Source organism: Muscardinus avellanarius (assembly GCF_963383645.1).
Source record: "Muscardinus avellanarius genome assembly, chromosome: 14".
Classification (NCBI taxonomy): Eukaryota; Metazoa; Chordata; class Mammalia; order Rodentia; family Gliridae; genus Muscardinus; species Muscardinus avellanarius.
Genome location: NC_137800.1, coordinates 63,291,969 through 63,305,447, shown reverse-complemented (window position 1 = coordinate 63,305,447; position 13,479 = coordinate 63,291,969). Strand labels below are relative to the sequence as shown.

Genomic DNA, 13,479 nt, shown 5'->3' with positions numbered 1-13,479 from the left:
TTAAAAGGCATACAGCATACAAAAACATACTCAACAAAGAAGCTATATAATATGGATACATGATTTATATGTCTAAAATGATATGTACAGTACTTGTAATTAACGTTAGTTATGTGATCAGTACATTTTCTGTATGATTCCTTCATGCTTTATTTTCCCCAGAAACTGAATTCTGGACTTCTTCTAAAATTGGCAAAATCAGGTTATCCTTGGACATCAAATTATATTTCATCACAAATTTAGTAATCCAATGAAATAAAAATGTTTCATTTTCATATTTATCAAATATCTGTCGGTGATGAAAATAAGCATGTGAAGCTGGGCGTGGTGGCGCACGCTTGTAATCCCCGCGCTTGGGAGGCGGAGACAGGAGGATAGCACAGGTTCAAAGCCAGCCACACTGGCTTAAGAGACCCTGTTTCCAAATAAAAATATTTTAAAATATAGGTCTGAGAGTGTAGCCTGGAGGCAGAAGGGCTTCCAGGAACCCCAAATAATAAAAAAATAAAAAAATAATTTAAAAAGTAAGCATGTGAAAATATTCTGTAAATCCTACAGCATACTGATTCTGATTTTGCTACAGATGATTCTTTTATACTAACCCTGCTGGGAAAATATTTATTGCAACTGCCCTTATGTTCTGTTGATACTGCTGAACCGCAAGTGTACTGTCCATTTCATCAAACGATTCATCAGGCCAGTTAGAAATCCTGCACCTTGGTTCCAGGTCTGTTCCAACTCAGAACTCTGGCTATTACCTATTGTTAAAGCATTTCACTAGAACTTCCTACCGATTACCTAGTAAATTCACATGACTTATCTGTCTTAAACAGAGACAGTTTAATAACAATATAATTGATTCTGTATTTTATTTTATTTTATTAAGACAAGGTCTTCCTATGTTGCCCTGGCTGGTCTCAAATTCCTGGGGTCAAATGCTTTTCTGCCTCAGCTTCCCAAGGGCTCACCACCAAGCCAGACTGCTGATTTTTTTCTCTTATGTAAATATGGTACTGGGGGTTGAAAGGGGTATTCTCCCTCTGAACTACACCCCCAGCCCTTTTAAAATTTTTGTTTTTGTTTGTTTTGAAACAAGGTCTTGCTAGATTGCAGAAAATATCGCTAAATTGTGGATGCCGGTCTTGATTCTGTCATCCTCCTGTCTCAGCCTCCCAAATACTGGGATCACAGGCATCTACCACCACACCTAGCTGGTTCATTATTTATTAAAATAGCATTTCATTTATGTGAAACATACAGCATATAAAAGATATGCGATCAAGGATTTTAATGCTAAACTTAAGAGTCTGGTCAAGTGTTGCTACATACTTCAGACAATATATTTAAGATTTTAGTTTTGCAAGTTTTAGCATGCATTAAGTATTTAAAACATAACTTGACATTTCCTTGGTAGTCTATAAATAGAAGCTTGTCCAAAGTGAAAAAGTACTTCTCAGTATTAGACTACTAAAAATAAAACATTCCTTAAGAAAATAAATCAATATCAGATGCAATGGCATGGTGGATGGCCTGGGAGTCATTCATTCCTTCATCTCCAGCCCTGCCTTTTCCTGGCAGTGAGGGCCTAGGTAAGTGAGTATAAACCTGTTTCCTCGCCCATAAACTAGATCTGAATCCACATCTACCTTAGAGTTGCCATAAAGGTTTTAAATGCAAAGTTCTACTAGATTTGATAGAGCAAGTAAGCAATAACTGCAAACTGCTTTGTGTCGATCAGTCTAGAAACTAAACACTTTAAGGGATATAGACTGGAGCTATGGATAAAGCTCAGTGCTTGCCTCGTTTGCAGAGGGCCTTGGGTTCAGCACCACGAGTGCTGCAGAGCAACTGGGAAGAGATGAGCAATGAGGTTGAGAGAGCCAGCCGGAAAATGGTTGCTGAAGATTGGGGACTATGACCTGATAGGGCAGTGGCAGTATGAATTGGATGTAAAGAAAAAATTCAAGCAGCATTTCCAAATGATAGACCTGATGAGAGCTTAATACACACACACAAAAAAAAATGAGGATAAAGCTGGGCTATATAGAACCTGCTATAATCCCAGTACTTGGGAAGCTGAGACAGGAAAATCCTCGATTCAAGGCCAGCCTCAGCAACCCGGTGAGACCATCAGAAACTTAGCAAGACACTGTTTCAAAATAAAAAGGGCTGGCATAGTTTGGAGGTATTGTGCCCTGGTTCAGTCCCCAGTACAAAAAAAAAAAAAAAAAAAAAGACAATGCAGCAAAAATAACTATTGCTTTGATCCTGAAAGGGGCATCAACATCCTCCTGAACCAAATGCAGGTCTACACACACACACACACACACACACACACACACACACACACCTTAATATATTTCTTTATTTCTGTATTTTGCAGTGTTTTATTGATGGTAGAGATGGGGTATTAGCCCATCTCATGAGAGCCCCCCATTTCCCCTTGCCAACATGAGTTGGTGCTCTTGTCAAGCATTTTGCATCAACCTCAGCAACTTAGCAAGACTCTCAACAACTTAATGAGACTCTTTCAAATAAAACACACACACAAAACCATGAGTGGAGAAACAGTATTGCCTGGCCCAACCAAAATCCAACAATTAGGACTGGGTGAAGTCATCCAGGTAAGTGGCATCAGCTGCTGATGCCTTGCTGCAATCAGCCATTCCCCTCAGCGAGAAACAGGATTCATTGTGACACCAGGGTTTCTGCCCGCCATCGCTCGGATGGGCGCATGCCTTGGGGATGTGAAATAGGATGCATGTATTGATACCTCCCTCACAATGTTCCACCCACCCCCTCAGAAAGGTGTGAACACCTGCTGGCTGTGGCTGCAGTCTGCATGGTTTCTAGCTTTTTCCTATTACAAGCAACACTGCCAAGAAATTTCCATACATGATTCTTGGTGTACAGATGCATACCTCTATTCCCAGCTACTCAGAAGGCTGAGGCAGGAAGATGGCAAATTCAAGCACATTCTTGGCAGCTTAATAAGACCCTTTCTCAAAATAAAATAGGAATGGGGATGTAGCTAAGTGGGCAATCACTTTCCCAGCTTGGATAAGACCCTAGGTTTAACACCCTCCCTTCCCCCAGGTTTAACCACCTAGTCTAGCTAAATTACATTTTCAGACACTGAAGAAATTATTTGGACATTTCAGTGATGTCAACATTCTCAGATGTGTCAACATTCTCACTGATATAACCCAATACAATTGATCACACAACTTAAGGAAGATTTACTTGCAATTTTTGGAAGTTTAGTGGTCAGTCCATGTCATGCTGGGCCTAAGAACTTGGCATGACAGAAGGAAGTGGAAAGTGTGTTCAAAGTTCTGCTTTCACATTGTGGAGACTGAAAGCAAGGGGAGGAGACAACCTTACACAGTCCCCAAGGAACCCCTTCTTAGCCACCAAACCCCACTTCCAACATTGCTGTCTTGTTTCCAATAGAGCTAGGAGGACATGCTAAATCCAAACCATTACACTCCACCTCTGACCCCACAGACCTCATGACCACCTTACAATGCCAAATGCATTTAGTCCATCTCCAAGAATTCCCATGGTCTTAACAGTTCCAGCATCACTCAGAAGTCCAAAGTCTCTGAAACTCTTGGCTAGGAGTTCCTATAAAAACAAAAGGCAAGTTATATACATCCAATGTACAGCAGCACACAGTAAATATTTGCAATCCAAAAGGGAGAAATAGGAACATAAAAAGAAAAAATGGGACCAAACAAGTATCAAAATTCAGTAAGGCAAGCATTTGATCCTGCAGCTCCACTTCTAGAATATAGGACACATGGTAGGTAGTAAGATGTGATCTCTAAGGGGCCTTGGCAGCTCCACTCTTGCAGCCTGGTTGATTGCAGCAGGCAACATACTTGCTCCTCTTACATGTCTCCGTGGCTCATAGCATGCAGCTTTTCCTCAAAATTGTTTCACGTTTTTGGCATCTCTAAATCTTTTCCTTGCAATCTTGTCTTCACCTTCACAACTTCACAAATTTCCCCATATTGGGCCTTCTTGCAGGGATTCTGAGCCTCACATACATTGCCTGGCTTTTCCAGGCCAGCCTCTGAAATCTAGGGGGAAGACTCCAATACCTCTTTTCTCCAGCAAAGCCAGCTTTATGAGCACTGAGATCTACTGCGAGCAGGAAAGGTAGTCACGCCTCTAGTCATCGCTGCTGGACCCTTTTCAATCACAGCTACAGCGCCCACCTTCCTCCAGGCTACTGCTGGCCTCACCTCCATTTGGACAGCCACTGGCTCCACCTCCATGATGGCCATTGCCAGCCCCATCTCCATCATGCCCACTGCTTCCTCCTTCCTTTCATTCATCCTACTTTCATCTACAGCATCATCTCTCTGGGCCCTAATTTTACACATGCCTTTCTGGGGGGGAAAATGCAACTCTATAAATTCTCTCTGCTTTACTTTCCACTCTCAAAATTCAGTTTGCAATTTGCTAAACATGGACATCAATACCTATAATGCAGTTTGAATCATTTACTGTTTTGAGACTTCCTCCGTCAGTTTCATCAGCTCATTATCTTTAAATTCAGCCTCACACAAAGTTTCAGTACAGGGGGAGAATGCTGATAAGTTCTTTGCCTAAATGTAACACATGTGGACTCTATTTCATTTTCCTATGGAATCCTCTTTGCCCTCCAAAATCTGCTGAGAACAGTCTCTACCATATACTTTTCTGGCTATATTCTGATCCTTCCAACTTCCTCTCACAATTTCCAAAGACTTAAAAAACATACGGTCAGACTTAGATATAGTAGTGACCCCGCTTCTCTGATATTGCTATAGTCCAAGACAACTGTCCACACACAACTTAGAGGAAGGATGGTTTATTTGTGCAGTTTTTGGAGATTTCGAGATCAGTCCACGTTAGGCTGGGCTTACATAGCTCAGGCATGACAGCAGGAAGCAGAGTGTGCAAAGCTCTGCTCTCTCATTGTGGAGGCCCTAAGGAGAGAGGAGAGAGTGCACACAGGTATCTGCTCTCTCATTGTGGAGGCCTAAGGGGAGAGAGAGAGAGAGAGAGAGAGAGAGAGAGAGAGAGAGAGAGAGAGAGAGAGAGAGAGAGAAAGAGAAAGAAGAAGGAGGAGGAGGAGGAGGAGGAGGAGGAGGAGGAGGAGGAGGAGAAGGAAGGGGAGGGGAGGGGAGGAGAGGAGAGAAGAGAAGAGAAGAGAAGAGAAGAGAAGAGAAGAGAAGAGAAGAGAAGAGAAGAGAAGAGAAGAGAAGAGGAGAGGAGAGAAGAGAGAGGTACAGAGATACAGAGATACACAGGTATCTGCTCTCTCATTGTAGAGGCATAAGGAGAGAGGAGAGAGAGTGCACACAGGTATCTGCTCTCACACTGTGGAGGCCAAAAACAGAGAGAAAGCAGGGGGAGGAGAGAACCGTATATAATAACCAAGGCCACTTCCCCAGGAACCCCTTCTTAGCAACCAAGCTCCACGGTCAACATTGCTACCTCGTTTCCATGATGGATAGGGGGACATTCTAAATCCACACATTACAAATGATACAACAGTGGCAGCCAATCTTAATGACATCAGCTCTGGGCTAACATACCTAAGTCAAGTTTATTTATTTATTTTTATAGTGCTGGGAATCAAAACCAGGGGCATTCTACTTCTGAGCTACACTCCTGTAACGGGGTCTAGTACATTGCGAGAGCCTTGCTAAGTTGCTGAAGCTGGCTTCGAACCTGTGACCCTCCTGTCTCAGCCACCCAAGTACTGGAATCAGACAAGTGCCACCATGCACAGCTAGAAAGTCAGATTTAGACTATTTCAGAGGCCATTGCACGTCCAATGGGTCTCTCCCTTGCCCTAGAGTCCCAAGCTTCTGCTATCACACAACAGATAACTGTTCCCAGTAGTTCCCCAGGGCCTCTCACGCTTCTGTCAACAAAGAAGGGGATGACTGTTACAGAAACTCTTAGCTCTAACAAGTTTATCCAAATGGCAAAGACTGCTTTTTGGTTTTTTTTATAGTAAATGAACAAATTGTAGTTCATCAAACTCCTTGTATAAGATCTTCTGAACTCACTGGATGTGGACTAGTGCTTGCCAAACATGCATGAGGACCCAGATTCCATCCCTAATACTGGGTGTGGGGGGGGGTTGCAATTAATCTACACAGAAAAATTGACACTTTTTAAATAAACTTAAAAACATTGCCAATGCTATTATTTTGAAAGGCTATAAGCATCTGCAGAAAGAATGTGCTACTCAAAATAGTTTTCCAAATTCTGAACTCTTTTTATGTGTGTGGTCCTGGAGATTTAACATAGGGGTGTTCAACCGCTGAGCTACAACCCCATCCCTACTTTTTTTCTTTTCTTTTGAAATAGGGTCTCACAACAAGACATGGTGACACACACCTATCATTCAAGTACTCGGTAGGCTGAGACAGGAGTATCACAGTTTCAAGTTCAGCCTCAGCAATTTAGGTGCTGTTACTTGGGGAAACTCTCAGCAACCTAGTGAGATCCTGTTTCAAAAAAATAAAAAATAAAAAAAGGGCCGGAGGTGTAGCTCAGAGGTAATATGCCTCTAGGTTCGATCCCCAGTACCATGGAAGGAAGGAAGGATGGACGGAAGGTAGGTTGGTTGGTTATACCCTATGCAAGACTAACTGGACATTACACGAAAGGCTTTCATTGTTATTGTATTTAATTACGGAAAAATGATGTCACAGTAATACTTGGTTCTTTTATTGTTATAAAATATTTTATAAAGCATACATAAATTAAATATTAATTATTTCATTAAAAGAAAACATTTTAAAGTATTTCAACTATAAATTACAACTCTTTTTGCAATGTTGGGGATGGAATCGAGGGAGATTCTACCTCTGAGCTACACACCCAGCCCTATTTTTATTCTTTATTTTGAAACAGGGTCTCACTGAGTTGCAAAGAACCTCGCTAAGTAGCTGAGGCTGTCAACAAACCGAGATCCTTCTGTCCCACCCTACCTCCCAAATGCTGGGGTTATAAGCATGTACCACACGCCCAATCTCAATTCATTAACTTCTGATGGCTTTCTGTCAATGTTACTATAAAATTCTCCAGTGACTACTTATCTTGGGAAACTCTCTTATAGTCAAAATAAGTGTCCAACCCAAAGTTCAAACTAAATATTTTATAGCTAAATATTTTTAAAGGCAAAGCGAGCTAGGGTATAGCTCTGTAGATATGTGCTTACATGAGTAAGACCCTTGGTTTAGTCCCCAGAATCAAAAATAAAATAATAAAGGCAAGAAAATACCTGGTAGATTTTTTTTTAGTTTGATGCTAATTCTGAGGTGTTCTGTATTTCAGTTACACTGATTTGTTGTTGTTGTTACTATTTTGGTACTGGGGATTGAACCCAGGGGCATTCTTTTTCTGTTTTTTATTTTGAAACAGGGCATCACTAAATTTGCTGAGTATTTTTTTTTAGATGAAAAAAGGTAGCAGGTGTGTTCTCTCTCCAGGATGTATCTGCTTTCTCTGGTGTCTTATTGTTTTTCTAGCCAAGATTTTTAAGAGTAGTGTAAATAGTTTTACCTTTGCCCAAAAGAGGTTTATCTATTTCTTTTTTTTTTTGGTGGTACTGGGGTTCCTGGAAGCCCTTCTACCACCGGGCTACACTCCCAGACCTATTTTTACATTTTTATTTGGAAACAGGGTCTCCTAAACCAGCACAGGGCTGACTTCGAACCTGCGCGATCCTCCTGTCTGCCTCCCAAGCGCGGGGATTACAAGCGTGCGCCACCACGCCCAGCTAGGTTTATCTATTTCAAGGGGCAAAATTCACTAAAAGGTTAACTCCCGCTTTAGCTATAATTCTTAGCACACAGTATTTAAGAATACAGAGCCGGGTTGGGGAGCTTCCTATACAGGGACAAACAGTACATATTTCACACACTGTTGTATCTACCAGATTTTGAAGTGGCAGCAACCATAGAGAAAACATAAGTGAATGTGTGCGGCCGTATCCCCAGAAATAACTAAGTTTCATGTACTTGTCATGTGCCACAAAGTAGTGTTCTTCTTTTGGAGTTTTTCAATTATTCTAAAAGGTCAATACCATTCTTAGATCTCAGGCTCTACAGAAACAGACTCAACCTAGGGTCTGTAGTAAGCTCCAGGTTGTTGGTTTGTTTTTGTTTTTTTTTTAGCACAACAATGAAAAGCTCCCTTCTTAAAGACCCCCCTCCAAACTAATTAAGCTAGACTTGTGCTAGAAAATAGGACATCTTTTTTTTAAAATGTAAACTGCCAACGAAGAGATCACCAAGTGAAAGAAGGAGGGCCTGTCGGGGATGCCCCACCTGCGGCTCCCATCGCCCTAGCATCCTCAGCAAGAGGAGGGTCAGGAAGGTGGTCGGACCCAGGCCTGGCCCTGCGCCTCGGGTGGCCCGCCAAGCGGCCCTCTGGTTCTGAGCAGCATCCACTTGCTGGGCAGTGCTTCACCGTCCATCCAGTGGCCGCTCCTCCCTGTGGCTCTGAGAGGAACAAAAAGCCACCTCCCCACCCCCTGCACTTGGAGTCCAGCCTCCAAGAGCAGCCTCTCTGACTGCTAATGGCCAGCATGAGTGTGGCGGCTGTTACGTGTTCTGCCTGCACAAAGTGGGCCTGACAGGTCCTTGTAGCTCACAGCCAACGCCCACTGTACTGTACCACTACCGAGTATCTTACTACAGTGGGACATAGAAGGCTTTCTACAAAACTTTCAGTTTTATTTTATTTTGGTATGGGGGACTGAGAGGAGCATTTTACCTACCTCCAAACTATGTCCTCAACCCTATTTAATTTTTCTATTTTGAAACAGGGTCTCACTAATTTGCTGAGTCTGTCCTCCAATCTGAAATTCTCCTGTCTCAGCCTCCCAAGTACTGGGATTACAGGTTCTACAAAACATTCTGAAGAACATTTATTTTACTCAGTGGGGAAATCTGGGCCCTTCCACACCGGAGAGGAAGGACCGAAAGAGGGAAGTTTGTAAATACTGTTTAACGATTGTTAGTGCCATCAGCTGCCAAGGCCTTCCCAAAACACTGAGCTAAAATGTAAAGTACAGCATAAAAGGGTGTGCAAGTGACCTTTACTTTTTTTTAAAAGGACATCTGTACACAATCGCACAAGTAAATAAACGTCAAGTCTGGGCAAAACATTTCCCAGATCCCAGTTAAAAGACAAGCACAGACTGACCCAGCCCCCATCCAATTTTCTCAGAGAAGCAGGCAGCGGGGTGTGAAGGTCCCAGGCTTGCAGGTTCCCTTGGCGCAGGGTGGTAGGGCGCTCTGTCCGTTTCCTCCAGGTCCCCAACAAGCGGCAAGGGTGGAAATAACCATTTCGAATTAAAAACAAAATTCAAAATCTCAGAGCCGCTCTCAGGAGTCCAGAGCCTCTTCCTTGCAGAAAGTTTCGGTTTGGGACCCTGGCTGAGAATTCTGAAGGCCGACCAGGAAGGTCCAAGAAAGCAAAACCGAGAGCAGAGAGGTTCAGAGCCTGACCCCGGCCCCCTGTGCTCCTTCGTGGATCGGCCAGGGCTGCGAGCTTACGGTCCAGTAGGTCCCTCCTTGGGCTCACACGAGGTCTGCTGTGCTCGGCCACGCATCCTGGCAGGACCTGGGGAGCGGCTCCCTGAGCTGAGCGCGGGCCCTCCTCGGCCCAGGAACAGCTCGGCTCAGAGCGGATCCGCGGCGCGCGAGTAGCACAGCGTGTAGTTGGCGCCCGCGTTGTTGTCCCAGTATTCGCCCTGCTCGCAGCTGTAGCGGACAGCGAAGTGGACAGTGACGTCGTCCGCATCTGCATCCTCCCCTTCTTTGGGCTCAAGGCCCGGGGGGAGGTGCAAGGAGAAGTGGAAGCGCTCCGCGCCGGGTTCCAGCTGGGCATCCTCACTTCCAGGTCCGCGGACCCTGGACGGCGCCTCTGCAGGCTCCGGCCCGGGCGGCTCGGGCTGCAGCTCGGCGAGCACGTCCAGGAAGGTGCGCCACCCGGTAAAGGTGTAGCGCACGGTCACGGCCCGCGGCCCGGGGCAGCCGAGCACCCGGCCAGAGCCCGTCACCGCGCCCGAGGGTGCGGAGCAGTCCACGCGCTCCAGGCACACGCGCTGCCGCCGCAGGCGCTCGGCCGCCGCGCGGGGCCCGGGGAGCTGGAACAGGGGCCGGAGCCGGGGAGGCCGCCCCGGGCAGGGCGCGGGCGCCCGGGCCCTGGCCAACAGCCCCCCGAGCTGCTCCAGGTCCTCGGCGCTCATCGGGAAGCTGCGGAGGCGCGAGAGCACGGCGGGCGGCACCTGCGGCTCCTCGGCCTCGCTGAAGTGCTTCACGCTGGCCAGGCTCAGCCCCAGCGAGTCGGCGAACTGCACCCTCTTCTTGCACTTGGCGCAGCAGTCTTCGGGGCGCAGCAGCGCGTCCCCGGCTCGCGCGCCGCCCTGCTGCTGCTGCAGGAGCCTGGCCGCCTGCGGGATGGGGTCCGCGGGCACGGAGCGGGAGCGCGCGCGGGGCCGGCGGCCTTCCAGCGGCTCCTCCCGCCCGGGGACGGCGGCCTCTTCCTTGGGTGATGGGCGCAGGCCCCGGGGCTGCGCGTCGGGGCTCGGGACCTCCACGCGCAGGTCCTCCGCGGGCGGGGCGTCTTCCAGGGACCCCCGCCTGGGCGCCTCGGAGCCGGGCCGCTGCGCCCCGGGGGGCTCCATGGCACCCCCCGGGCCCGGGACGCCCGCGGAAACTTATCTCCTTAGGCACCGGCGGCCCGTGAGCCCGGCTGGAGGCGAGCACGCGGGTCCACTCGGCGCCTCCCGCTTTTAGCCGCGCGGCCGGGGCGGTGGGAGGAGGCCCGGGGCGGGCCGGGGGCGGGGAGCGGCCGGAGCACCTGGAGGAGTCCCGCGAGCTCCCCGGCCCCGGGAGCCCCGGGGTGGAGAACTTAGCGCAACTTCCAGACGCCAGCAAGTGGAGTGGGCCTGGGGCTCCGCCTCCTGAGCCGGGTCGTGGCCCAGCGGTGCCGGTGCAGGTGTGCAATGGAGGGGAAAGCTGGAAAGCGGCCTGGACGCTCAGGATGCATCCCTTTCCGTCTATCTTTTCCTTCCCCAGACTTCAGGGGCCCGCGCGCTCCAGTTCTTCAGTGGCTGCGGCGCCCCCTATGTGCGGGGCGCGGGGCGCAGGGCGGCCGGGGCTGCCGGAGGCCATTCGCGCGCGCCTGGCCAGCACGTCCCGCCGCCCGGTCCCGCCCGCAGGAAGCCGGGGGGCCCTGGAGGCGCTGGCGCCCGCGGCGCACCCCGGCGCGCACGCCTCCCCTCGCCCTCCTCGCCGCCGACTGCGCTCGCAGCCCCCGGATCCGAGGCCCCTCCAGGGGGGCAAGGGCGAAAGAGGGCGGCGGCGGAGCGCCTCGTGGTGTCTGGGGATTTCGCGACTTCCAAAAGTGGTATTTCTTTCCTTTTGTTTTTTGTTCTAAGGGCCACTTTTCCTTGATTAAACTTGAGCCCAACAGCATCGCTGGGCGGGTTGCTGGGAAAGGTATCTGCTCCCCACTTTAGGGCTGATTCAGTAGCCCGGGAGTGGGTCTGAAAGTTTTTTGTTTGTTTGTTTGTTTGTTTTGGCGGTACTGAGGGTGGAACCCAGGGGCTTTTCTACCTCCGGGCTATACTCCCAGACCTATTTTATACTTTTTGGAAACAGGGTCTCACTAAGTTCCTGAGAGCCTCACTTAGTAGCTGAGGCTGGCTTCGAACCTGTCTCACCCTCCCAAGCGCTGGGATTACAAGCGAGCGCCACCATGCCCGGCCTGAAAGTATTTCTAACACAGAGATGCCACTGCTGGGCTCTGGGAACCACATTATTAACCCATGTGTATGACAAAAAGTTGGTATTTGAAGCGCGCGGGAGGGGGACTCTCCACCGCACACCTGTAACCTCAGTACTTGGGAGCCTGGAACTGGAGGACCTCAATTTCCAGATCAGCTTTAGCAATTTAAAGAGACCCTGAACAAATAGAAGATCCTTTAAAAAAAAAAATAAATAAAAAGGGTTCGAGGTATAGCTCGGAGGCAGAATACCCCTGGATTCAATTATGGTAACACCCCCCAAAAAAATTGACATTGGCTAGGCATGGGGCGCATGCCAGTACTCCCAGTACTTAGGAAGCTGAGACAGGCAGTTCCCACATTCGAGGCCAACCTCAGCAACTTAGTAAGGCCTGCAACAACTAAGTGAAACCCTGTATCTTAATAAAAAAAATAGGTTGCCGGGCGTGGTGGCGCACACTTGTAATCCCTGCGCTTGGGAGGCAGAGACAGGAGGATCGCGCAGGTTTGAAGCCAGCCAGGCGCGCTGGCTTAGGAGACCCTGTTTCCAAATTTTAAAAAGTATAAAAAAAAATAGGTCTGGGAGTGTAGCCCGGAGGTAGAAGGGCTTCCAGGAACCCCAGTACCACCAATAAAATAAAATAAAATAAAATAAAATAAAATAAAATAAAATAGGTTGAGGGGGGTTGTGGCTTAGAGGTAGACTTCCCCTGGGTTTAATCCACAGCAAAACACACGCACACAGAGTTGGAATTAGGAAAACACTGATGCACTAATCCAGAAAAGTAGAAAAGCAGAGCTAGTATACCCAGGTTATTTAACTGAGGTGTAACTGCAATACGTTATGGTTAGGCCGAATGTTAAAAGGCCAGGGTTTTAGGCATGCGGATGAGAGGGGGTGGGTAAAAGAGACGGTGAGTGGAGGTTATTCTTGCTCCAAGTTGGGGCAGTTTCAGCTCTGGGCCGCAGGTGAGGCAGGACACCGTGGTGGAAGGTCTATACAGAGGAGAGCTTCAGCCCAGAGTGAAGGGGAGGAAGGGGCTGGGAGAAGATAAACTCAAGACACTCACTCCACCAGTGACCTGCATCCTCCAGCCAGGTTCTACCTCTCAGTAATCCACTCAGCATGCGTGCATTAATCCATTCGATTAAGCCCTCATGATCCAATCACTTCCCAACATCCCAGATCCAGACCACAAAGGGAGGGAAGGGTCATTCTGGTGCCTAGTATTTATTGAGCATCTGCTGGGTACCCCATCAGTGGTAAGGGTTCTTCCTGTGTGATCTTATCTTCAGAATGACCCTGTGAAATAGGAATTGTAAGCCAGGTCTGGTGGCACATGCTTGTAATCCCCGCGCTTGGGAGGCTGAGACAGGAGGATCGCACAGGTTCGAAGCCAGCCTCAGCTACTTAGTGAGGCTCTCAGCAACTTAGTGAGACTGTTTCCAAATAAAATATTTTTAAAAATAGGTCTGGGGGAGCCAGGCGTGGTAGCGCACGCTTGTAATCCCTGCGCTTGGGAGGCGGAGACAGTAGGATCACGCAGGTTTGAAGCCAGCCACACTGGCTTAAGAGACCCTGTTTCCAAATAAAAAGTATAAAATAGGTCTGGGAATGTAGCCCCAAGGTAGAAGAGCTTCCAGGAACCCCAGTACCACCAAAAGAA

The 13,479-nt window shown here is 48.0% G+C and overlaps 1 protein-coding gene across 1 annotated transcript; it reads right to left on the bottom strand.

Moving 5' to 3' along the window:
- Positions 1-9,700: 9,700 nt before the first annotated feature.
- On the bottom strand, positions 9,701-10,708 carry PPP1R3G (protein phosphatase 1 regulatory subunit 3G; the record flags this gene model as incomplete). Its single annotated transcript, XM_080710269.1, has 1 exon — positions 9,701-10,708. One exon carries the CDS (start codon positions 10,706-10,708, stop codon positions 9,701-9,703), a length of 1,008 nt encoding a protein of 335 aa, XP_080566395.1.
- Positions 10,709-13,479: the final 2,771 nt, after the last annotated feature.